We start from the raw sequence: 26,804 nt of genomic DNA, 5'->3' as shown, positions 1-26,804 counted from the left end.
GCGTCGGTCTCCGCGGTTGCGGCGGCGGCTCGAGGCCGGCAGAGATAACGCAGGTCGTGCGGCCCGGAAACGCAGATCCGGCCGAAGCGTAGCGCAGTGCGAGGAAGGCCGGACCTGGGCCGCGCGTGAGGAGACCGTGCGGCCGCCGGGTGAGAGGCCGGCGTCAGGGAGCGCGGGAGGCAGTGGCCGCCGGCGGCCCAGACCCGCCTGTCCCCGCGGCCACCGCCGGCATGAGCCACATTCAGATCCCGCCAGGGCTCACGGAGCTGCTGCAGGGCTATACGGTGGAGGTGCTGCGGCAGCAGCCGTCCGACCTTGTTGACTTCGCGGTAGACTACTTCACTCGCCTGCGTGAGGCCCGCCGTCTGGCTCCCACCCCACCCGCCACCGCCCCTACTCGCGTTTCCTATGGGCCAGAGCCCAGCCCCGAACCCGTCGCCGACGAGGAAGACGAATCAGAGGACGAAGAGGACTTGGAAGGTAGGCGGCGGGCGGGGCCGAGGTTCGCTGGTGGCCGGGGTTTGCGGTGAAGAGGGGGCGAAGGGCCGTGCCGGGGGTCGCTAGAGGGCAGAGGACCGCGGGGCACCGGGCGTCCCGCCCGGGGCCGGGCCGACCGCTTGGGCAGTGATCTGGGGGTCTGGAGCGGAGTTTCTCGGGTTTCCCGGAGCCGCCAGGGTGAACCCCGCGTGTGCCACTTCCAAATCGAGCTCCGCGGTCCTCAGAACCGTAGAGCGCTCCGAGTGATTTGTCACATTCAGCCGTGAAGGAAACGTGCGCGCTTTCAGCCGGGTGGTGGCGCCGGGCGGGAGAGGTGCGGAGCCCATGCCAGCCTCGTCAGAGGATCCTTCGCCTGTTCTTGAGGCCCTTCTCGTTTTGTTGTGAAGACAAGAGCACTAACATTAGTGATTCGTATTTAATTTTCTGGACGGTAACCTTGTTTGGTTATAATAATGTTTTGAAAAGTTACTATGATAAATTTGAAGCGTAGACAAAAGTAGAGAAAAAAGGTAAAATAAACCTCAGTATACTCAGCACCTAGATTCTGCAGTTGACAGTATTTTTCACAAATGTCTCATCTATACTATCTTCCTTTTCTTTTCTTTACTGAAGTATTTTAAAGCAAATTCCAGAAAGGTTATTTCACTCCTGCATATTTGCATATGTATTTTTTAAAATGTAGACCCTGGGAATATTCTTTATTATGTTTTTTAATTTGGTTAAAACAATTGAATCAAAATTTTATGAGGGTGAGCAGAGTAACAGACTTTTTGCATTTAAAAGATTATTGATAGTTTTTGCCCTTAAACAATGGATTTTTAAAAATAAAAGTAACAATTTTGATTAGTGTGTGGGCTGCAGGAAAGAAAAGTAACACTTTTACATCTATTTAAGAAAGGATGTCAAGAAGCAATTTTATTTTCCTTGGTTGCTTCAATATAGGCTTTATCAGTTTGACAATAGAATTATCTTACTTTTGAACAGGTAAAATTTATCATAAGAATTAGACAGGCCCATAAAACAAAATGAGACTAAATGGGCATGCCGGCCCAGGGGCAAGGACGAGAAAGGCAGGAGGGGACAGGAAAGCTGATAATGGGGAACCCAAGGTCTAGAAGGGGAGAATGTTGACATGTTGTGGGGTTGGCAACGAACCAGTGTCACAAAACAGTGTATTAATTGTTTAATGAGAAGCTAGTTTGCTCTGTAAAACCTTCATCGAAAGTACAATTTTAAAAAAATTAACGTCACAGTGAAAACACTTGAGAGACAAAGTTAGAGACTTAGAACTGATAAGTTCTGAGTTGGTTAGTCTTGGCCTTACATTCCAGCCACTGCTAGCAACAAGTTGATTGCTGTAGGAAGTTGTAAGCATCAGGGCAAGGTCCCTAAGTTCGTTCATGCTAAAAGAATAGAAATTACTCTTCTGTGTTTCCCTTGACTTATTTTACATTATAGTTTTTTCATCATAAATCTGAAAATCAGAAATTGTTGTTTTCCAAATCTCTGCCACAGATTTTCTTTGTGGTTTTGGACAAATTGTTAAACGTGTTTCATTTTATATTTACTTACCTTTAAAAATGGGGACAGTGGCAACAGTCTCCCAGGGATAAATGTGTTTTTTAAAAGAGCTTTATTTTAGGAGTGACTCCAGGTTTTTTTTCCACTGTCATTCTCTATAAATCACAAAGCTGTAACCTGTTTTGCCAGTTTTTATTTACAGAAAACATTAGAGGAATATTTAAAAAACTCCCCCTTTTAGGAGTAAAACAGAGTTTCACATTTTTTGTATTATGTATTTTTTGTCATCTGATATCTTTTTCAAAATTGAATTGACTTAACATGGGCTTTGGTCTTTTTAACTAAACTCCTTTTATAACATGTTCAGTAGAAAGCTGAGCTCTTAAAAAGTTGCCTTAAAATCGTTGTAACACTGTGCTCTATTTTACTGCTATTTAAATTTTTAAATTTATGTCTCAAGTGGTTGCACCATGTATAGTTATAGAAGTTAATAGCTATACATAAAAAAGTGGATTTCTATTTATAAATAATAGATTAAAAAGACATTCAATCTTATTAGAGTAATAACCTCCCACTACCTAAAATTAGATATACCTATCCTATTTATAGAACTGTGTATAGCTGGGGGGCTTTGCTTAGTAAGGTCCTGTATAGTGGCATGACTAGCCACCATTTCCGTTTATAAAATTGCATGCTAAATAGGAAATAATTAAATAACTTATTAGCTGTTATTATTTTGTTTTAGTAACAGCTTTGGTATCAGAGCATATCAAAGTATGAAGTATTAAAATGAATATTTAACTCTTGGGAAAACCTGCAGAATTCAAATTTATTGAGTTACTCTGATTGCATCATAAAGACAATAAATTGGCATTCAGACTTGATTCACTTCTGAAATTACCATAAAACATTTTATACTTGTGGATCTCCGCATCATTTTTTGTAACAGCTTTTTTGAGATACAATTCACATTCCATACTATTCACTCATTTAAAGTGTACAGTTCAGTGATTTTTATTCACAGATATGTGCAGCCATCACCACAGTCAATCTTAAAACATTTTCATCACCCCGAAGAGAAACCTCATATTCTTTAGCCATCACCTCCTATGTCCCCATTTCTCCAAGTCTTAAACAATCACTGATTTGCTTTCTGTCTCCCTAGATTTACCTGTTCTGGATATTTTATATAATGGAATCATACAACATGTGGTCTTTTACACCTGTCTTCCTTCACTTACCATGTATTTTCAAGGTTAATGCATGTATCAGTACTTGATTCCTTTTTATTACTGAATAATATTCCTTTGAATGGGTATGCCACATTTTGTTTATCTGTTCATCACTTGATGGACATTTGGGTTGTTTCCAGTTTGGGACTATTATAAATAACGTTGCTATGAACATTTGTGTACAAGTTTTTGTGTGGATGTATGTTTTCATTTTACTTGGTTATATACCTAGGAATAGAATTGCTGAATCATATATTAACTCTGTATTTAGCTTTTTGAGAACTGCCAGACTGTTTTTTAAAGTGGCTGCACCATTTTACATCCCCACTAGCCAGGGGTGGATTATCCGATAAGTACGGTAAGCACAGTGCTTACCTTGCTTACTAGATCATCTGTAGTGAACAATTTCACATTTTTTCACCACATCAAAGATTCTTCTTTTAGGTACGGCTGGCATCTGTCTCTCTCCCAACCCCACAGCACCTTCCTACAGAATCAAAGCCTCTTTTCAAATTTACAGGCCCTGACGGGTGGATGACCCAGTAAGCAAGATAAGCACAGGCTTACTCATGCTTACTTACTAATCTGTAGTGATGTGGTAAAACCTGTGTGAAATTGTTCACTACCGATTAGTAAGTAAGCACAAGTAAGCCCATGCTTACCTTGCTTATTGGATAATCTGCCCCTGCCACCAGCAGTGTATTAGACTTCCAGTTTTTCTACATCTTTGCCCACACTTGTTATTATCAGTCTTTTTTTATTATAGCCAACCTAGTGGGTGTGAAAAGTTTTGATTTGCATTTCTCTGATAACTAATTATGTTGAACATTTAAAAAATGTACCTATTGGTAATATGTATATCTTTGGAAAACTATCTGTTCAGATCCTTTATTCTTTTTTTAAATTGGGATATGATTTACAAATATTTTCTCCCATTCTGTGGGTTGTCTTTTCGCTTTCTTGATGGTGTAGTTTGAAGGACAAAGCTGTTTTTGCCTTTTTCTGAACTTTATTTAAGACAGTATTTTCATATATGTGTGTCTGTGTGTGTATGTATATATATATATATATAAATGATTTTAGGTATTCTAGATTATCCGATAAGCAAAGTAAGCCCTGGTTTACTTGTACTTATTTACTAATAAGTAGTGAACAATTTCACGTGGGTTTTACCGCATTACTACAGATTAGAAAGTAAGCACAGGTAAGCGTGTGCCTAGCTTGCTTACTGGCATAACGCAAAAGAGAAGAAACAGCTGCAAATAAATAATGATAATTACTGGTGATGGGAATGCGAAAGTTGGAAACAAAGAAGGATTGGTAGTTAGAAAATATGGCTTTGGTAGTAGAAATGACGCTAGAGATCTCATGATAGAATTTTGTAAGACCAACGACTTCTTTACCAACATAAACAGCAACTATACACGTGGACCTTGCTAGATGGAATACACAGGAATCGAATTGACTACATCTGTAGAAAGAGACGATGGAAAAGCTCAATATCATCAGTCAGAACAAGGCCAGGGGCCAGCTGTGGAACCGACCATCAGTTACTCACGTGCAAGTCCATGAGAGCCAAAATACGACCTTGAGTATATCCCACTTGAGTTTAGAGACCATCTCAAGAATAGATTTGATGCATTGAACACCAGTGACCGAAGACCAGATGAGTTGTGGGATGACATCAAGGACATCATACATGAGGAAAGCAAAGAGGTCACTAAAAAGACAGAAAAGAAAGAAAAGACCAAAATGGATGTCAGAAGAGACTCTGAAACTTGCTCTTGAACACAGAATAGCTAAAGCAAAAGGAAGAAATGATGAAGTAAAAGAGCTAAACAAGATTTCAAAGGATGGCTCAGGAAGACAAAATAATTATAATGAAATGTGCAAAAGACCTGGAGTTAGAAAACTAAAAGGGAAGAACATGCTCAGCATTTCTCAAGCTGAAAGAACTGAAGAAAAAATTCAAGCTTGAATTAAATATTGAAGGATTCTATGGGCAAAAAATTGAACGACTCAGGAAGTGTCAAAAGAAGATGGAAGGTATACACACAATCACTGTACCAAAAAGAATTGGTCAGTGTTCAGCCATTTCAGGAGGTAGCATATGATCAAGAACCAGTGGTACTGAAGGAAGAGGTCCAAGCTGCACTGAAGGCATTGGCAAAAAACAAGGCTCAAGGAATCGACAGAATACCAATTGAGATATTTCTACAAACAGATGCGACGCTGGAAGCTCTCCCTCGTCTGTGCCAAGAAATTTGGAAAAGAGTTACCTGGCCAACTGATTTGTGCCCATGTCAAAGAAAGGTGATCCAATAGATTGTGGAAATTACTGAGCAATATCATTAATATCATATGCAAGTAAAATTTTGCTGAAGATAATTCGAAAGTGATTGCAGAGGTACATTCATAGGGAACTGCCAGAAATTCAAACCAGATTCAGAAGAGGATGTGGAACGAGGGATGTCATTTCTGATGTCAGATGGATCTTGACTGAAAGTAGAGAATACCAGAAAGATGTTTATCTGTTTTTTATTGACTGTGCAAAGGCATTTTGACTGTGTGGGCCATAAGAAATTATGGATAACATTGTGAAGAATGGGAATTCCAGAACACTTAATTGTGCTCATGAGGAACCTGTACATAGACCAAGAGGCAGTCATTCGAATAGAACAAGGGGATACTGTGTGGTTTAAAATTAGGAAGAATGTGCATCAGGATTGTATCCTTTCACCATACTTATTCAGTCTGTATGCTGAGCAGCTCATCTGAGAAGCTGGACTATATGAAGAAGACACAGCATCAGGATTGGAGGAAACTTATTAACAACCTGCAGTATGCAGATGACACAACTTTGTTTGCTAAAAGTGAAGAGGACTTGAAACACTTACTGTTGAAGATCAAAGACTCCAGCCTTCAGGGCAGAAGGGGACAGGAAAGCTGGTGATAGGGAACCCAAGGTTGAATAAGGACAGTGTTGACATGTAGTGGGGTTGTTAACCATTGTCATAGGGCAACATGTGTACTGATTGTTTAATGAGAAACTATTTTGTTCTGTAAACCTTCATCTAAAGTGAGAATAGCAGCACAACTGGAAGAATGTAATCGATGTCACTGAACTGTGCATGTAGAAATTTTTGAAATGGTGTATCTTTGGCTATGTATATTTTCACCAAAAAAAAAAAAAGGTCGAGAAGGGAGAGGGTTGACATGTCGTGGGGTTGTTAACCAATGTCATAAAACAATATGTGTACTGATTGTTTAATGAGAAACTATTTGTTCTGTAAACCTTCACCTAAACTACAATAAAAGGAAAAAAAAAAAAAAAGACTACAGCCTTCAGTATGGATTACACTTCAACATAAAGAAAACAAAAATCCTTACACTGGACTAATAAGCAGCATCATGATAAATGGAGAAAATACTGAAGTTGTCAAGGATTTCGTTTTACTTGGATCCACATTCAACACCCATGGAAGCAGCAGTCAAGAAATCAAACGATGTATTGCATTGGGCAAATCAGCTGCAAAGGACCTCTTTAAACTGTTAAAAAGCAAAGATGTCACTTTGAGGATTAAGGTGAACCTGACCCATGCCATGATATTTTCAGTCACCTCATATGCATGTGAAAGCTGGACAATTAATAAGGAAGACCGAAGAAGATTTGATGCCTTTGAATTATGGTGTCAGCGAAGAATATTAAATATACCATGGAGTGCCAGAAGAACAAATAAATCTGTCTTGGAAGAAGTACAGCCAGAGTGCTCCTTAGAAGTGAGGATGGCGAGACTTCTACTCACGTACTCTGGAGATATTATCAGGAGGACCAGTCCCTGGAGAAGGACATCATGCTTGGTAAAGTTAGAGGGTCAGTGAAAAAGAGGTAGACCCTCAACGAGAGGGATTGACACAGTGGCTGCAACACTGGGTTCAGTCATAACAATTGTGAGGATGGTGCAGGACCAGGCAGTGTTTCGTTTTGTTGTACGTAGGGTTGCTGTGAGTTGGAACCAAGTAGACGGCACCTAACAACAGCAATAACCCTCCCCCCAACCAAGTGGCAGCCACTAATCTGCCTTCCGTCTCTATGGATTTTCCTATTTTGGACATTTTATATAATATTTAAGCTTTTGTTTCTAGCTTCTTCGGCTTAGCATAATGTTTTCAGTGTTCATCCATGTTGTAGCATGATCAGTAGTTCATTCATTTATATGGCTGAATACTATTCCACTGTATGGATATATACCACATTTTGTTTATCAAGTCATCAGTTAAGGAGCCCTGGTGACACAGTATAAAGGAACGAAGTACTGATCATGCTACAACATGGATGAACCTTGGAAACATTATGCTAAGCAAAAGAAGCCAGATAACAAAAGCTTAAATATTATATGATTTCATTTATAGAAAATGTCCAAAATAGGCAAATCCATAGAGACAAAGTAGATTAGTGGTCAGACACTCGACTGCTCATCGAAAGGTCAGCAATTCAAACCCACCAGCCTCTCTGCAGGAGAAAGGTCTGGCAGACTGCTCCAGTAAAGATAACGGCCTCAGAAATCCTATGGGACAGTTCTCCTCTGTCCTAGAGGGTTGCTCTGAGTCGGAATCAACTCCACGGCACACAGTAACTCATCTGTTCATGTATTTTGGGTTGTTTCTGCTTTCTGGCTATTATGAACAATGCTGCTGTGAACATTTGTGTACAAAATTTTCTGTGGACATGTATTCTAAATTCTCTTGGATATATATCTAAGAATAGAATTTCTGGGTCATATGGTAACTATATGCTTAACATTTTGAGGAACTGCCTGATGTTTTCAAAGTGGCTGCACCAGTTTACATTCAGTTCAGGAGGGTTTCAGTTTCTCTATACCCTTGCCAACGTTTGTTCTTGTTGTCTTGATTATAGCCATCCTAGTAGGTGTTGATGAGGCATTGGTGGTTTAGTGGTAGAATTCCTGCCTTCCATGCTGGAGACCTGGCTAGGATTCCTAGCCAGTGTACTTCATGCGCAGCCACCACCCGTCTGTCGGTGGCTCACGTGTTGCTATGATGCTGAACAGATTTCAGCAGAGCGTCTAGACTAAGATGGACTAGGAGGAAGGGCCTGGCAAACTATTTTTCGAAAACCATCCAGTCAAAACCTGTGGATCACAGCGGTCCTATCCACAGCTACTTATGGGGGTGGTACAGGACTGGCAGCTTTTTGTTCAGTTGAGGGGAGGGGTGACTCGATGGCAGCTAAGAACAACAAAGTAGGTGTGAAGTGGTATCTCATTGTAGTTTTGATTTGCATTTCCCTAATAACTAATGACATTAATCATCCTGCAATGTACTTGTTGCCCATTTGTATATCTTTTAAAGAAACATGGCCATTTGTATCTCTTCTTTAAAGAAATGTCTATTCAGATCCTTTGTCCATTTTTAGATTGGGTTTTCTTTTTATTGTTGAGTTCTAAGAGTTCTTTTTATATTCTGGATATAAGTCCTTTATCAGATATGTGATTTGCAGATATTTTCTCACATTTTGTGAGTTTTGTTTTCATTTTCTTGGTAGTGTCCTTTGAAGCACCAACTTATTTAAATTTGATGAAATCCAGTTTATCAATTCTTTTTTCCTTTGTTGCTGTGCTTTAGGTATCATATCCAGTCTACTTTCTCTGTGTCCTGATCCCCGTTCCCCCCCACTTCCAGTAGTTAAAGCTGTTCTCTTCCTTTGCTTGGACAACCACCATAGCTTCTTGTCTTGGATGCCTTGCCCTCCAAGCCATTCTCCACTCAACAGCCAGAGAGATCTTTTAAAAATGGAGATCAGATCACATCACCTTTCTCCTTAAATCCCTCCATTGCAATTGGAATGAGTCCAGTTATCTTCCTAGAGTCTATAGTGTACTGCAGGATTTGGTTCCTGCTTGTCTCTTAAATGTCTCTGTTCAGCCTCACACCATTCCCTCCCCCCATTGCCTGCTAAGCTTGTTTCTAATTCACCAAGCTTTTTCTCCCCCCACCGAGTTTGTGGTTGCTACTGGCCCTGCCTTGATCGTTCTCCCCTAGCTCTGACCAGCCAGCACCTCTTCTTCAGACCTCACCTTAATTCCACCTTGTCAGAGAGGCTTTTCCACATTGCCCTATCTAGAGTGGGTTCCCCTCTTGTTCTCTATGGTAACACTACTGGTGGTTACTTTAGAGCTCTAGTGAAAAAACAAACCAAACCAAACCAAACCTGTTGCCATTGAGTCGATTCCGACGCATAGCGACCCCATAGGACAGAGTAGAACTGCCCCATAGCGTTTCTAAGGAGCAGCTGGTGGATTCGAACTGTTTACCTTTTGGTTAGCCGCCGAGCTCTTAACCACTGTGCCACCAGGTCTCCAAGTAATGACCTATAATTCTCTTTTGTTCTTCTTTCTCTCCCTAATTAGAACATAAGCTCTATAAGGATGGGTACTGGCCTGTCTTGTTCTTTGTTGTGTCTCCAGTGCTTATTATACAGCTTGGCCCATAGTTGGTGCTTAAAAAGCTCTTGTTGAGTAAATGAGTGAGTGAATGACTGAGGAGCTGATTTTGAAGGCTGGTAGCACAGAGCACACTGGCAGCACAGAGATGGAAGAGAAGGAAGGAACTGGTTGATCTGAGGTATTGGAAGCAATGGCGAGATCAAGTGAGGTAAGGCAAGTAAGGGTTGAAGTGATTGGATCCAGTTGTGATTTCCAGGGATAGAGGTCAGGTGGCAGTGGCTCAGAGAGTCTGTGTATGTGGGAGGCAGGGCTACAGAGCGTGGAGACAAGGAATGGGGAGTACATTTTGAAGAAGTGAAGGAAGGACAGAGGGTGGTAGATTGAAGGAACGGTGGGTCTGAGGGAAGGTTTTTGGTTTTGTTTTGTTATTTGAGTCACCCTTTATATGTTATAAGTTGGAATCAACTCGACGGCAACGAGTTGTATGTTCATGTACGGAGGGAAAGGAGCCAGTGGAGAGGTAGCAGCTGATGGAGCAAGGTCCTAGATAGGTAGGTGGGCAGAACAGAGGGAAAAAACGGGGGCATTTCATTCAGAAACTTCTATTTGTTTTCGCTTGTTGTTTAACTTATAAATGGGTAATTTTTCTTCTCTGTGCCATGGATTCAGGACCTTGTCTTTTACTTGAATTTCATAAAGGTGAATGTTTAAGGTAAGGGAAAATTATCTCTTTGAAACAGGTTATTGATTTTTCTAGCTTATCTGCCTGTTGGCCATTTTGAATGCTGTGGATACATGAAAGGAAAGCAAATGAATTTATTTAAAGGTTTCTATAAGTTAGACTTTGTGTTTTGTTTGTTTGTTTTGTTTGTTAAAAGTATCAGCTTCCTCCACACAATATCTTTTATCTAGAAATGAAGGAAAAGGCAGCTTATTGAAACCTCTTTGAAGTCTCAAAACTCTTCATTGTCTGATAAAAAATGATGGGTTATATATACGGATAGATTTTATTTGTAGGAATTTTTTGTTTCTTACAAACTTCTTTCTTGAATAAACGAAAGGAATTAAAAGGTCACTAGTGTAATAAAAATATAGAAGTAATTGTAATAATGACTGAATCATTTTCCACAAGCTTATTGTGACATAATTCATTAGCTCCAATAACTGACTTTTACGTTGTTGTTTCTGGAGGTAGCCAGATATTTAAAATTAGCAGTTAATTGATTTAGTTATGCTTGGATTACTTTTGATAGAGATCCCTAATTGAGAATGCAGAAGATTTCCTGCTTTTTCCTCAGCTCTGCCCCTGATACTTACTGTTAATAATATTTTCAATTTTGTGAAAAAGAATGATGTCTTCCAATGATCTGCTTGCAAACTCATTTTACTACAGAAAAGAGTAAGACAGTCTCCAATTAGAAAAGTGAGTTACACAGTACTGTGAACCACACATACTATTTCTCCTCTCCCTAGTTTTTCTCTCTGAGAGATACTATAAGTACTGATTTCATTACATCATTGTTAACATGTCTCTTCCCTGGCAGGCCTTTTCAGCTTTCTGAGAATGTGGGGTTGCTGCTCCCCACAGACGTCTCTCCTGTGCATCTGAAACGTGTGCAGCCTTCTCCTCCCTTCTAAGCTTTTACTGCTTGGTGGCAGTAAAACTTACAACTCTACTGCCCTTTTTGAGAGTGGTTATGAAAGTACGCTCTGTGGAAGAAATAATTTTCCAAACATAAAACAAAAGGTGGACTCCCTTTGTATGGTAGCCCTTCTTAAAGAAATGTGATTATTAAAACAATTAGAGGCTGCTTATTCACAGAGTAAGAATTCACAGAACGAAGAATTCACTCTAGTGTTAATACAACTGTGCTCCGCTAATATTTTCTTTTTTTTTTTTAATTGTTCTCTAGGTGAAGGTTTACAGAACAAATTAGTTTCTCATTAAACAATTAATGCACATATTGTTTTGTGACATTGGTTGCCAATCCTATAACGTGTCAACACTCTCCCCTTCTCGACCTTGGGTTCCCCATTTCCATTCGTTCAGCTTTCCCGTCCCTTCCTGCCTTCTTGTCCTTGCCCCTGGGCTGATGTGCCCGTTTAGTCTCATAATGTGGTTGAGCTTCGTTTATTATTATTTGTTTCATGGGCCTGTCTAATCTTTGGCTGAAGGGTGAACCTCAGGAGTGACTTCAGTACTGAGTTCAAAGGGTGTTCGGGGGCCATACTCTCAGGGTTTCTCCAGCCTCTATCAGACTAGTAAGTCTGGTCTTTTTTTGTGAGTTAGAATTTTGTTCTACATTTTTCTCCAGCTCTGTCTGGGACCCTCTATTGTGATATCTGTCAGAGCAGTCGGTGGTAGCCGGGCACTGTCTAGTTGTGTTGGACTCAGTCTGGTGGAGGCTGTGGTAGTTGTGGTTCATTAGTTCTTTGGACTGATCTTTCCCTTGTGTCTTGTTTTCTTCATTCTCCCTTGCTCCATACAGGGTGGGACCAGCGGAGTATGTTAGATGGCCGCTCACCAGTAACACATTTTCAATAACCTACTTGCAGCTTTTAACATGTCTTCATTTGAAGAATCAAATGCATTTGGGGCCTCTGGACAAGCCACAGATGGCATAATCTTTGGAAGGACAGGTTGGATGTACTTGCTTATACTGGAGGCTGTGTGAGGAGCTTGTTTTCATTGTCTTTGGCAAAAAGTGGTTTTAAGTTACAGCTCTGTTGCAGGGTGAGAGATCATTTCAAGATTAGATCTCTACTTGTAAAAATGGACCAGGGCATCCCATTCAAATATATAAAGCAGCTTGGAGGAAGATGATTTAAGGGAAGTATTTTGATCATGAAGAGTCCCTTTATAATAATTTTAGATGATGTGGTTCTAGGAATGAAAATAGGTGTTTGGACAGCTATTTTTTGCTTCTAAAACTTGTGGCCTGTTGGGACTGTCCTTGTAATATTAAATATTCACAGTAAGTTTTTCTCATATAATTTTTCCTGCTTAAGTAAAATTCAGTGTATGGCTCTTTGGAATTAAAAAAAAAAAAAGGTCAAAATGTTCAGAGGTTGGTAACTAGAACTTTTAGCTTATTTCTTTTGCATTTGAGGTTTTACTTAAATGAATTTAAGATCTAAAAACAGATAGCTTGAATTTTTCTCTATTTCTACCTGGAAACTTGTCAGCAACAGGTTTTTATTTTTTTATTGTGGTGAAATTATACACAACAAAACATTGCCCAATTCAAGATCTCTACTTGTGTAATTCTTTATTACCTTCTTCATGTTGTGCAACCATGCTCGTTATCCTTTTCCGAAATATTCCACCATTGTTAACATAAACACAATGCCCCTAAGCAAAAACACCTTCTTTTTCTCTCCCTTCCATGTCTAGTAATCACTGATAATCTTTGGTTTCTATATATTTGCTAATTTCATATAAGTGAGGTTATACAGGATTTGTTCTTTTGCGATTGACTTATTTTGCTCAGCATAATGTTTTCAAGGTTCATCCATGTTGTGGCATGTATCAGGACTTCGTTTCTCTTTATGGCGGAGTAGTATTCCATTGTATGTATATACCACATTTTGTTTTTCCATTCATCTGTTGATAGACATTTCAGTTGTTTATATCTTTTGCTATTGTGAATATTGCTACAGTGAACATTGGTGTACAGATTTCTGTTTGCTTTCCTGCTTTTACTTCTTCTGGCTGTGTACCTAGGATTGAGATTGCTGGGTCATGTGGTAGTTCTGTATTCATCTTTTTGTGGAACCGCCAGGCTGTACCATTTTCTATTCCCACCAGCAATGGATGAGGGTTCCAGTTTCTCTATAACCTTGCCAACACCTGTTATTTTCCTTTTTTTTAAATCATTACCATTCTAATGCTGGGTAAGATGGTATCTCAGTGTGGTTTTGATTAGTCTTTCAAATGACCAGTGATGTTGAGCATCTTTTCATGTGCTTGTTGGGCATTTGAATATCCTCTTTAGTGAAATGTCTGTTCAAGTCTGTTGCCCATTTTTTGATTGGGTTGTCTTTTTGTTGTGAAGTTGTAGAATTTTGGATATTAGACTCTTAACAGCTACATAGTTCCTGAAAGTTTTCTCCCAATCTGTAGGTTGTCTTTTCATTTTGTTGATAAAGTCTTTTGATGAACAAAAGTATTTAGTTTTTATGAAGTCCCATTTATCAATTTTGGCTTTTGCTGCCCTTACTTTGTTATCATATCTGTAAATCTGCTGTTAAAAACTAGGTCCCACTGCCATGTCCCTATATTTTCTTCTAAGAATTTTATGGCTTTAGTTTTCGCATTAGGTCCTTGATTCCTTTTGAACTGGTTTCTTTGCATGGTGATAGGCATGAATATTGATTGATTCCTCTGCATGTGGAAATCCAGTTTTTCCAGCACCATTTATTGAAGAGATTCTTCCTTCCCCGTTGAATGAATTTAGCACCGTTGTAAAAAAATCAGTTAACCATAGATGTATGGATTTATTTCTAGACTCTTAATTCTATTTCATTGATCTGTATGCCCATTATTATACCAATACCAGGTTGTTTTAATTACTGTGACTTTATAGTATGTTTTGAATTAGGAAGTGTGAGTCTTCCTACTTTCTTCTTCAAGATTGCTTTAAGCTGTTTAGGGTCCCTTAACCTCCCATGGAAACCCTGGTGGTGGAGTGGTTAAGAGCTGTGGCTGCTAACCAAAAGGTCCACAGTTCAAATGTACCAGGCGCTCCTTGGAAACCCTATGGGGTAGCTCTACTCTGTCCTATAAGGTGGCTATGAGTCAGAATCGGCTTGATGGCAACAGGGTTTTTTTTTTTTTTTTAAACCTCCATATAAATTTGAGGACTGGCTTTTCCCTTTCTGCAAAGAAGGCTGTTGGAATTTTGATGGGGGTTACACTGGATTTATAGATTGCTTTGGGTAGTATTGACATCTTAACTATATGAAGCCTTACAGTCCACAAACGTGAAATGTCATTCCATTTATTTAGATCTTCTTTAATTTACTTTAGCGAAGTTTTATGGTTTCCTGTATAAAAGTCTTTCATCTTCCTGGTTAAATGTATTCCTAGGTACTTTTTCTTTTAGGAGCCCTGATGGCACAATGGGTTAAGACTCGGCTGCTAACTGAAAGGTTGGCAGTTCAAACCTACGAGCCACTTCGTGGGAGAAAAGACCTAGTGATCTGCTCCTGTAAATATTTCAGCCTAGGAAACCCTATGGGGCAATTCATCTCTGTCCTGTCGGGTTGCTATGAGTCAGATTGACTCAACAGCACACAACAACAACAACTTTATTCTTTTAGGTGTTGTTGTAAATGTTAATGCTTCATTGATTTCCTTTTCCGCTTGCTCATTGCTGATATATAGGAACCGAACTGATTTTTGTGTGTTGACCTCGTACCCTGCCACTTAGCTAAACTAATTTATTAGTTTTCACAGCTTACTTGTGGAATCTTTGGGGTTTTCTATGTATAGATCATGTCATCTGTGGAAAGGGATAGTTTTACTTCAGCAACGGTTTTAATAAGGTAATGCCCACAAGATATTGTCTGTGAAGGCAGTGACTAATGATGTAGAAATTTGGATAAACCAGTGGCTGGAGAATTATTGTTCGATTTGCAGTGTTATAATTAAGCCCTTTTGTTTTTTTGAGACATTTTGTATTTTTAAAGAAAAGTAAAGTTATAATTTGGGGAGTTTACTTCATGCTGTAAATAGACATTTTTATTGCCTTTATATTCTTGAAGGTTCTTTTGGGGAAGATTATTGAGGCTTTGGGTTTGGTGACTCCATGATCATTTACAGTACAGGTGATTTGTTTTGCTGTTTCCAGACTAAGGTTCTGATGCTCAGCTATTGGATTGGTTTCTCAGCTCACAAAAGAGAAATCTCATCTGGTTGGTAATGTTCCAGGGTTTTTTCTAGCTATAACTGGATCATTCTCAGAGTATGGTTAACTTAGAAATTCCACACCAAATTTTAAAGTGGTATGTAGTCTAATAGATGAGAGGTATCTAAAATACTAATAAATGAGGGTGGGGTCCAAAACTCCCCCAAAAAACCAAACCCATTGCTGTTGAGTCAGTTCCGACTCATAGCGACCCTATAGGACAGAGTAGAACTGCCCCATAGGGTTTCCAGGGAGCACCTGGTGGATTCGAACCTTTTGGTTAACAGCCGAACTCTTTTTTTGTTTTTTTTCATTATTTAGAGAATACTTTATTAGTTTCTGTAATCAAACCCATGTAGATAAGACATTACATATTTAATACTGTGCGTTACCCCGGTACAAATGGAAAAAAATTAAGTTTAACGTTTCTAGACCAATATGGCTGTTAATTTCTGTATAATGCCAGCTCAACACGGTACAACTGGTAACAGCCAACTCTTAACCACTACACCACCAGGGTTTCTGCATGGGGTCTGACACCCCTAAAGTGAATAGGCAACCGTGATCTTGGATATCTTTTTAGTGTCTTTATTTTTATAAGTTGCCTAGAAAGTTTTAGCAGTTGTTTTGTATTCCTGTTATAATTCTACTTAAACTGAGAACCAGGTGTAAGTTGAAGAGAGGATATATGCCAGAAAGAGGACATGACCTTTAGTCTTTTCCAGGTTGAGTAATAGGCAATCATTCATTCTGTCCATTTATATTTAGTGTCTGTATGTGCCAAGTCACTACTGGACAAAAGGTGGCAGGAAAACGCCCCATCCCTATCCCTTTGGAACTTTTAGTGTGACGTGGTAGACATGTGGAGTTTTTGTGTGCTATGATAGAGAAGGGATGCTCAACCCTTGGAATGGAGCTGTCTTTTCTGAGTCTTAGAGGATGGGGTTGAGGTGAGGAGGGGCCTTTTAGGCAGAGGGAACTCTGAGTGCAGAGAGATGTCAGACCTATTAGTGTATATGTGAAAAGGGGATGGATGGTGATGGTTGTTTGAGAATAAGTAGCTGTGTTTGCTGGCTGGATGTAACTGCTAGGGCAGTGTTTTGCATGGTTTGCACAGAGTGGATCACTGGACCACCTGTGTCAGAATCACCATCTGCTGGTCCCCTACACCCAGAGATGCTGAGTTTTTTTCCTACTTTTTTTTGATGGAAAATGTCAAACATTGGCAATAGTAAAAAGAAAAATGTAATAACGCCCCCCCCATCACCCAATTTCAATTATTAACTCATGGCCTGTGATATGATGGTAAATGTTTAACAGCCGGCTCTGATTTATAGCGTTTGCTGATTTTCCTGGCGTGAATTCTCCCACCATGGCCAATTTCAAACTACCAGCATAATTTTACTGAACACAGAGTTGGGAAAAGAGTCTCAAAATCATTTCTCCTGACTAGCTGGCTTCAGCACATGAATCACTCCCACTCAAACTGCCTCACCCCCATTATTAAGTCCTAGAAATAATTTTACCCATAAATATTTCAGTGCATATCTCTAAGCAGTTTTCTAATATGTATGTGTATATGTGTATATGTATATATATGTATAAAATGTGTATATATGTGTTCCCACAAATATTTTATTACATCTATATAATGTATTTGTTACTTGTAGATAATTCCTTAATATCAAATATCCAATCTGTGTTAAAATTTCTCCACTTGTCTCCAAATAAGGTCCATACGTTACATTTGGTTGCTATGTCACTGAAGTCTCAATCTGTAAGATCTCTCTTTATCTCTTTTCTCCCCCTTGAAGCTTTTTCTGTAGAAGAAACTTGTTTATTTTGTAGAATTTTCCACAATCGAGAGCTTGCTAATTACATCCCCATGATGTTTGCATCAGAGTTCCTCTGTTCCCTGTTTTTTCTCTAAATTGACAGCTCTAGAGCCCGTAAAACTCGTTTCTGTTTAGTTGATTCCGACTCATAGCGACCCTATAAGACAAAGTAGAACTGCCCCATAGAGTTTCCAAGGAGCGGCTGGTGGATTCGAACAGCCAAGCTCTAGAGCAGTGGTTCTCAAAGCAAGGTCCCAAGACCAGCAATGTTAGCATCACCCTGGAAACTTGTTAGAAATACAGATTCTTGGCCCCACCCCAGGCCTATTGATTCAGAAACTCTGAGGATGGGGCCCTGCAATCTGTGTTGTAACTAGCCCCCTAGATGAGTCTGATGCTCTCTGAAATTTGAGAATCATTGCTCTACAGGCTTGCTCAGATTCAGGCTTGGAATTTTTTTTTTTCATAACTATTTCACAGTTGTTGATGCGTTTTCCATTAGGAGACACATAAGGATGATTGGTGTGTCGTTTACAATGCTGATAGTCATGTTGCTCCTTGCCTAGACTAAATCCATTACTTCACTGGGGTTGCAAACTGTAATGTTTTAATTTTTTCATTTCTTCTTCATGCATAAGCTGGAATATTTCTCTAAGGAGAATTCCACTCATAAACTCAGGTACCCTGTGGTATAGTTTGTTCCAGGAGTCCTGGTGGCACAATGGTTAAACTCTCGGCTGCTTACCTAAAGGTTAACGGTTAGAACCCACCAGCAGCTCTGTGAGGTTGACTATGAGTAGGAATCCACTTGACGGCAAACAACAACATAATTTGTTCAGGAAAGGTAGGATAAATGCTTGAGTCTTTCCTTTTATTTACCTGTTTTTGGAATAAGTTGGTTCCTTAACATCCTCCAGAGGTGACTGTTATGGATTGAATTGTGTCCCCCAGAATTTGGCTAGGCCATGATTGCCGGTATTGTTTGATTGTCCACTATTTTGTGATCTGATGTGATTTTCCTGTGTGTTGTAAATCCTGCCTCTATGATGTTAATGAGGCAGGATTAGAGGCAGTTATGTTAATGAGGCAGGATTCAGTCTATAATATAGTTTGTGTCTTGAGTCAATCTCTTTTGAGATATAAAAGAAGTGAGCAAAGAGACAGGGGAACCTCATACCACCAAGGAAGCAACGCCTGGAGCAGAGCACATCCTTTGGACCCGAGGTTCCTGCACTGAGAAGCTCCTTGACCATGGGATTGATGACAGAGAGAGAAAGCCTTCCCTTAGAGCTGGCGTCCTGAATTCCAACTTCTAGCCTCCTAAACTGTGAGAGAATGGATTTCTGTTTGTTAAAGCCATCCACTTGTGGTATTTCTGTTATAGCAGCCCTAGGTAACTAAGACAGTGACCAATGAGCTGTTTGTTTTTTGTTTTTTTAAGTATCAGTATGAACTCAAGGATTTAACTATTTCTGACATGTTTTCAGTCCATTGCTGTTTTGTTCTTATTTGATACTCATATTATTCCATCTTTGTTCAGTGGGAGCCCTTCAAGTTGCTTCCTGATTCCTTTTGACATGATCTTAGTAATCTTTTATAGCTTCTCTAATTTATGGCAGGATAAAATTTTCCAGCCTAGTTACATTTTTAGCCCCAGACCTGGAATTAGCAATTTCTTCAAGGAATCCTTTTACTTTTAGGCAAAAATGGTAAAGACCATAGTCTGGACTGTAGGGGTGCTCAGTGCTACTTGAATTAGTCATGTTTCTAATTTAAATCCAAGCACAGTGGTTTTTTTTTTTCTTTGTTGAGACTATACACAACAAAACCATAACACCAATTCAAGTTTCTACATGTACAGTTCAGTGACACTGATTACATTCTTCGAGTTGTGCAGCCATTCTTACCCTTCTTTTCTAAGTTGTTCCTCCTCCATTAACATAAATTCATTGCCCTCTAAGGTTCCTCTCTAATCTTTCTAATTGCTGTTGTCAGTTTTATCCCATATAGGTAGTTCTTAAAAGAGCATAATGCTCAGGGCAGACCTTTTTTGCTAGTTAAGCTAAATTTTTTTGGTTTTAAGTTGACTCCAGGGGGTGTTTTTGGTTTAAGATTTTTAAAGATTGTCTTAAGACAATAGTTTTGGGGATTCATCCAACCTCCATGGCTCCAGAAAGTCTGGAGTCCATAACAATTTGAAATTCTATTCAGAATTTTCCCCCTTTTGATTAGGATTCTTCTATAGACTCTTTGATCAAAATATTCAGTAATGGTAGCTGGGCAGCATCCAGTTCTGATTTCATGGAAAAGGAGGCAGTTGTTCATGGAGGCAATTAGCCACACATTGCATTTCCTCCTCCCATTCTTAACTCTCTTTCCTCTATTGCTCCAGGCCATTAGAGACAAATTGTTTTGTCTTGAATTGCTGCTTGGAAGCTTTTAAGGCCCCAGGCACTATGCAGTGAACTAGGAGGTAGAACAGAAGCACTGAACACATTATTAGCCCAATTAACTGGGATGTCCCATGAAACCAAGATCCTAAACCTCCAAACCAAGGAACCAAATCCCATGAGGTGTTTGGTTATACATAAGCAACCTCAGCAGCTACTCCTTTTTGTTGTTGTTGTTGTCATTATTGTTAGTATATCTATCACACAACTTTCACCAATTCCACTTTTCACAGATGTACAACTTATTGACAGCAATTGCAATAATGGGCTGTGCAACCCTACACTTAATCAGTGTGGTTTTTCTGTCACCATTGTGATGGTTAAGGTTGTGTCAACTTGGCTAGGCTATGATTCTCAGTGGTTTGGCAGATATTATGTAGTCATCCTCCGTTTTGTGATCTGACATGAGAAGCCAATCAGTTGAAAGGGGAGTTTCCTTGAAAAAGTGTGGCCTGCATCCAGTATATATGGAGGTTCTGACAAAGCTCTCTCTTTCAATCCTGCATCTGACTGTTCATCCACTGACCACCCGTTCTTGGTATGTGAGCCAGCAGCCTTCTGCCTGACCTGCTCATTTTGGGTTTGTTAGCCCCTGCAACCATGTGAATCAGGAGACACCTCCAGTCTGATGCCTGGCCCATAGATTTGGGACTTGCTAGCCTCCACGGCTGCGTGACCCATTTCCTTGAAATAAATCTATATATATTTATAAGGAACATTGGTTAAAGTGCTTAGCTGCTAACTGAAAGTTTGGCATTTCAAAGTCTTCAGCTGCTGTGCAGGAGAAAGATGTGGCAGTCTGCTTCTGTAAAGATTTACAACCTTGGAAACCCTATGGGGCAGTTCTGCTGTTTCCTGTAGGGTTGCTGTGAGTGGGAATTGACTCGACGGCAGTGGGTTTGGGGTTTATATATATATTTATATATACACTTTGCTGGTTTTGCTCCTCTAGAGAACCCAGCCTAAGACAACCGTTAAACCCCTCTTTCCCTTTCCCTCTTGCCCCTGGTAACTACTAATAAACTTTGGTCTCTATACATTTACCTTTTCTTGTCTTTTTCTGTATGTAAGTTCATACAGTATTTGTCCTTTTGTGATTGACTTATTTCACTCAGCATAATGTCTTCAAATTCCATCCCTGTTGTAGCATGTATCAAGACTTCATTTCTCCTACTGGCTGAGTATATATGTACCACATTTTGTTTATCCATTCATCTCTGGATGGGTGTTTAGATTGTTCCCATCTTTTGACTGTTGTAAGTAGTTCTGCTATGAATGTTAGTGTGCAAGTCTCTGAGTCTCTGCTTTCAAGTCTTTTGGGTACGTACCTAGGAGTGGAATCGCTGGGTCATATGGTAGCTCTGTTTTTAGTTTTTTGAGGAACGATATGCCATTTTGCATTCTTACCAGCAATGGGTAAGAGTTCCAGTGTTCCCACATCCTCACCAACATCTGTTATTTTCTTTTTCATCTTAGCCTTCCTAGTGGGGGAGTGAAATGGTATCTCATTGTGGCTTTGATTTGCATCTCTGATGGCTAATGATGTTGAGCATCTTTTCATGTGTTTGGTGGCCATTTGAATGTCCTCTTTGGTGAAATGTCTATTCAAGTCCTTTGCCCATTTTGACTGGGTTGTCTTTTTGTTGTTAAATTGTTGAAGTTGTTTATATATTTTGGTTATTGGATTTTTATTGGATATATGGTTTCTGAAGATATTCTCCCAGTTAGTAGCTTGTCTTTTCACATTTTTGCTAAAGTCTTTTGATGAACAAAAGTTTTTAATTTTTATGATGTCCCATTTATCTATTTTGTCTTTTACTGTCTGTGCTTTTGTTATATTAAATAATTCATTGTTAAAAGCTAGGCCCGACAGCATTGCCTCTTTATTTTCTTCTAAGAGTTTTATGGTTTTAGTTTTCACATTTAGGCCCTTAATCCATTTTGAATTTGTTTTTGTGTATGGTGTGAGGCATGGATCTTGTTTCATTTTTCTGCATGTGGAATTCCAATTTTCCCAGCACCATTTATTGAAGAGACTCTTCTTTCCCCATCGAACAGACTTAACACCATCATGTCAAAAATCACTTGACTATAGATGTATGGGTTTACTTCTGGACTCTCAATTCTAATCCATTGGTCTCTGTCTTTTGTTATTCTAGTACCAAGCTGTTTTGATTACTATAGCTGTATAATATGTTTTAGAATCAGGAAGTGTGAGTCCTCCTACTTTCTTCTCTTTCAACATTGCTTTGACTAGTTGGATCTCTTGCTGTTTCATATAAAGTTGAGGATTGATTTTCCCATTTATGTAAAGAAGGCTGTTAGAATTTTGATTGAGATTGCGTTGAATCTGTAGATCATTTTGGGTAATATTGGCATCTTAACAATATTAAATCTTCCAGTCCATGAACATGGAACATCTTTCCGTTTATTTAAGTCTTCTTTAATCTCCTTCAGCAGTGTTTTATAATTTTCACTGTGTAAGTCCTTCACATCCCTGGTTAGATTCATACCTAGGTATTTTATTATCTTCGCCAATGCCATCAGTGCAGCTTGGACTTCTTCCTTGAGTACCATTGGTTCCTGATCATATGCTACCTCCTGAAATGGTTGAATGTCGACCACTTCTTTTCGGTACAGAGATTGTGTATATTCTCTCCATCTTCTTTTGATGCTTCCTGTGTCATTTAGTATTTTCCCTGTAGACTCCTTCAGTATTGATTGCAACACGAGGCTTGAATTTTTTCTTCAGTTCTTTCAGCTTGAGAAATGGTGAGCATGTTCTTCCTTTTTAGTTTTCTGTCTCCAGGGCTTTGCACATGTCATTATAATACTTTACTTTGTCTTCTCGAGACGCTCTTTGAATAGTCTGTTCAGTTCTTTTACTTCATCATTTCTTCCTTTTGCTTTAGCTACTTGACGTTCAAGAGCAAGTTTCAGAGTCTCTTCTGACATCCATTTTTGTCTTTTCTTTCTTTCCTGTCTTTTTAATGACCTCTTGCTTCCTTCATGTATAATGTCCTTGATGTCATTCCACAACTTGTCTGGCATTCAGTTATTAGTGTCCAGTGCATCAAATCTGTTCTTGAGGTGGTCTCTAAATTCAGGTGGAATATACTCAAGGTTGTACTTTGGCTCTTGTGGACTTCTTCTAATTTTCTTCAGCTTCAACTTGATCTTACATATGAGCAATTGATAATCTGTTCCATAGTCAGCCCCTGGCCTTGTTCTGAGTGATGATATTGAGCTTTTCCATCATCTCTTTCCACAGATGTAGTCGATTTGATTCTTGTGTATTCCATCTGACGAGGTCCACATGTATAGTCACCATTTATTTTGGTGAAAAAAGGTGTTTACAATGAAGAAGTCATTGGTCGTGAAAAATTCTATCGTACGCTCTCTGGCATCATTTCTGTCACCAAGGCCATATTTTCCAACTGCTGGTCCTTCTTTGTTTCCAACTTTTGCATTCCAATGTCCAGTAATTATTGATGCATCCTGCTTGCATGTTCAGTCAATTTCAGACTGCAGAAGCTGGTAAAAATCTTCAATTTCTTCCTCTTTGGCCTTAGCTGTTGGTACGTAAATTTGAATAATAGTCGTATTAACTGGTCTTCCTTGTAGGCGTATAGATAATATCCTGTCACTGACAGCGTTGTACTTCAAGATAGATCTTGAAATGTTCTTCTTGACGATGAATACAACACCATTCTTCTTCATGTTGTCATTCCTGGCATAGTAGATACAATTGTCCAATTCAGAATGGCCACTGCCAGTCCATTTCAGCTCACTAATGCCTAGCATATCGATGTTTATGCATTCCATTTCATTTTTGATGTTTTCGTAGATTCATACTTCGTACATTCCGTGTTCCAATTATTAATGGATATTTATAGCTGTTTCTTCACATTTTGAGTTGTGCCACATCAGCAAATGAAGGTCCTGAAAGCCTCACTCCATCCACATCACTAAGGTTGACTCTACTTTGAGGGGGCAGCTCTTCCCCAGTCGTATTTTGGGTGCCTTACAACCTGAGGGGCTCATCTTCCTGCACTATATCAGACAATGTTCTGCTGCTAATCAAAGGTTTTCCCTCGCTAATTCTTTTCAGAAGTTGACTGCCAGGTCCTTCTTCTTAGTCTGTCTTAGTTTGGAAGCTCAGCTGAAACTTGTCCTCCATGTGTGACCCTGCTTGTGTTTGATTACCAGTGGCATAGCTTCCAGCATCACAGCAACATGCAAGCCCCCACAGTATGACAAACTGACAGATGTGTGTGGGTTCTGTTTCAAGAAATTTGGAAGACAGCTGCCTGGCCAACTGACTGGAAGGAGATCCGTATTTATGCCCATTTCAAAGAAAGGTGATCTAACAATGCAGAAATAGTTGAACAATATCATTAATATAACACACAAGTAAAATTTTGCTGAAGATCATTCAAAAGCGGCTGCAGCAGTACATCAAGAGGGGACTGCCAGAAATTCAAGCCGGATTCAGAAGAGGACATGGAACGAGGGATATTATTGATGATGTCAGGTGGATCCTGGCTGAAAGCAGAGAATACCAGAAAGATGTTTACCTGTGTTTTATAGACTATGCAAAGGCATTCGACTGTGTGGATCATAATAAATTATGGATAACATTGCAAAGAATGGAAATTCCAGAACACAAGTGTTCATGAGGAACCTCTACATAGACCAAGAGGCAGTTGTTCAAACAGAACAAGGGGATACTGCGTGGTTTAAAATCAGGAGGGGTGTGCGTCAGGGTTGTATTCTTTCACCATACCTGTTCAATCTGTATGCTGAGCAAATAATCTGAGAAGCTGGACTATATGAAGAAGAACGAGTCCTCAGGATTGGAAGAAGAATCATTAACAACCTGCGTTATGCAGATGACACAACCTTGCTTGCTGATAGTGAAGAGGACTTGAAGCACTTACTTATGAAGTTCAAAGACCACAGCCTTCAGTATGGATTACACCTCAAAGTAGAGAAAACAAAAATCCTCACAACTGGACCAATAAGCAACATCATGATAAATGGAGAGAAGATTGAAGTTGTCAAGGATTTCATTTTACTTGGATCCACAATCAACGCTCATGGAATCAGCAGTCAAGAAATCAGTGCATTGCATTGGGCAAATCTGCGGCAAAAGATCTCTTTAAAGTGTTGAAAAGTAAAAAAGTCACCTTGAAGACTAAGGTGCACTTTACCCAAGCCATGGGTATTTTCAGTCACCTCATATGCATGTGAAAGCTGGGCGATGAATAAGGAAGACTGAAGAAGAATTGATGCCTTTGAATTGTGGTGTTGGAGAAGAATATTGGATATACCATGGACGGCCAAAAGAATGAACAGATCTGTCTTGGAAGAAACACAACCAGAATGCTCCTTAGAAGCAAGGATGGTGAGACTGCGTCTTACATACTTTGGACATGTTGTCAGGAGGGATCAGTCCCTGGAGAAGGACATCATCCTTGGTAAGGTAGAGGGTCAGGAAAAGAGAGGAAGGCCCTCAACAAGATGGATTGACATAGTGGCTGCAACAGTGAACTCAAGCATAACAACGATTGTGAGGATGGTGCAGGACCGGGCAGTGTTTTTGTTCTGTTGTGCATAGGGTCACTATGAGTCAGAACCGCCTCAACGGCACCTAACAAAAACAACAACATTTTATTATCTTAGATGCTTTTGTAAATGGAATCATTTCCCTGATTTTCCTTTCAGATTTATTATTGCTGGTGTATAGAAACCCAGCTGATTTTTGTTTGTTGACCTTCTACCCTGCATCTTTGCTAAATTCCCCGATTATCTCTAGAAGTTTTCTTGTGGACTCTTTGGGATTTTGTGTATATAGGATCACATCATCTGCGAATAGAAATAATTTTACTTTTTCATTTCCAATTTGGGTATCTTTTATTTCTTTTTCTTGTCTTATTGCTCTGGCTAGGACTTCTAATACAATGTGAGAGTGGGCACCCTTGTCTTGTTCCTGATTTCAAGGGGAAAGCTCTCAAAGTCTTTTTCCATTAAGTATAATGATGGCTGTTGGCTTTTTATATAATCCCTGAATCATATTGAGGAATTTCCTTTCCATTCCAGTCTTCTTTAGGGTTTTCATCTAGAAACGGTGTTGTATTTTATTAAATGCTTTCTCTGCAGCAAGAGTACACTGTTTTTACATAACCTAATGTATATCGTTTCTTCAATGCCAAAAAAATCCCAGCACTAAGTAACACTAACATAATTACTCATTTACTTTATCCCATAATACACGAATAACAGTCTTGGAACAATACTACTAGCATGTATGATTTCTGAAAACAGTTTGATTTTCTTGAGTTCTTTTTACCTTTAAGATATGCCCCACTAGGATTGTTCAGTTAAAGTCACTTGAAATAGTTTTTGTCTGTGAATTTTCCTCCCAGTTCAGTATACAGTTATGTTTATTTGCCTTAATTTGTTTTATGTTTTAGGGATTGATTTTTAAATTTAATTTTTTTATAATTATGTAAAACATTTAAACAGTTCCAAAGTCAAATCTAAAGGACAGGGTATATTCAGAGAAGTCTACCCTTGTCCCCTCTACCACCTGATTCCCTCCCTCCCCTGTAGCAGTGGTTTTCAGCTTTGCCTGCCCAGAAGATTCTCTTGGGAGCTTTTAAAAATTATTGATGTTCATACAAGGACAGATACATTGACCAATGGAACAGAATTGAGAACCCAGATGTAAATCCATCCACCTGTCACCTGATTTTCGACAAGGGCCCAAAGTCCATCAAATGGGGAAAAAACAGTCTTTTTAACAAATGGTGCTGGCAAAACTGGATATCCATCTGCAAAAAAATGAAACAGGATCCATACCTCACACCGTATACAAAAACTACTTCAA

At 39.4% G+C, this 26,804-nt stretch overlaps 1 protein-coding gene across 1 annotated transcript in view; it reads left to right on the top strand.

Moving 5' to 3' along the window:
• Nucleotides 1-75: 75 nt before the first annotated feature.
• PRKAR2A (protein kinase cAMP-dependent type II regulatory subunit alpha) overlaps nucleotides 76-26,804 on the top strand; it is a 111,764-nt gene continuing 85,035 nt past the window's right edge. The window contains exon 1 of the mRNA XM_004368504.2: nucleotides 76-480. Within this exon, the coding sequence (XP_004368561.1) occupies nucleotides 231-480 (250 nt within the window). The 5' untranslated portion in view covers nucleotides 76-230. The remainder of the gene's footprint in view (nucleotides 481-26,804) is intronic.

This window comes from Trichechus manatus, unplaced genomic scaffold (assembly GCF_000243295.1).
Source record: "Trichechus manatus latirostris isolate Lorelei unplaced genomic scaffold, TriManLat1.0 scaffold00001, whole genome shotgun sequence".
NCBI classification, from domain to species: domain Eukaryota; kingdom Metazoa; phylum Chordata; class Mammalia; order Sirenia; family Trichechidae; genus Trichechus; species Trichechus manatus.
Note: the sequence above shows the minus strand (reverse complement) of the source record. Positions and strands in the feature narration are given on the sequence as shown.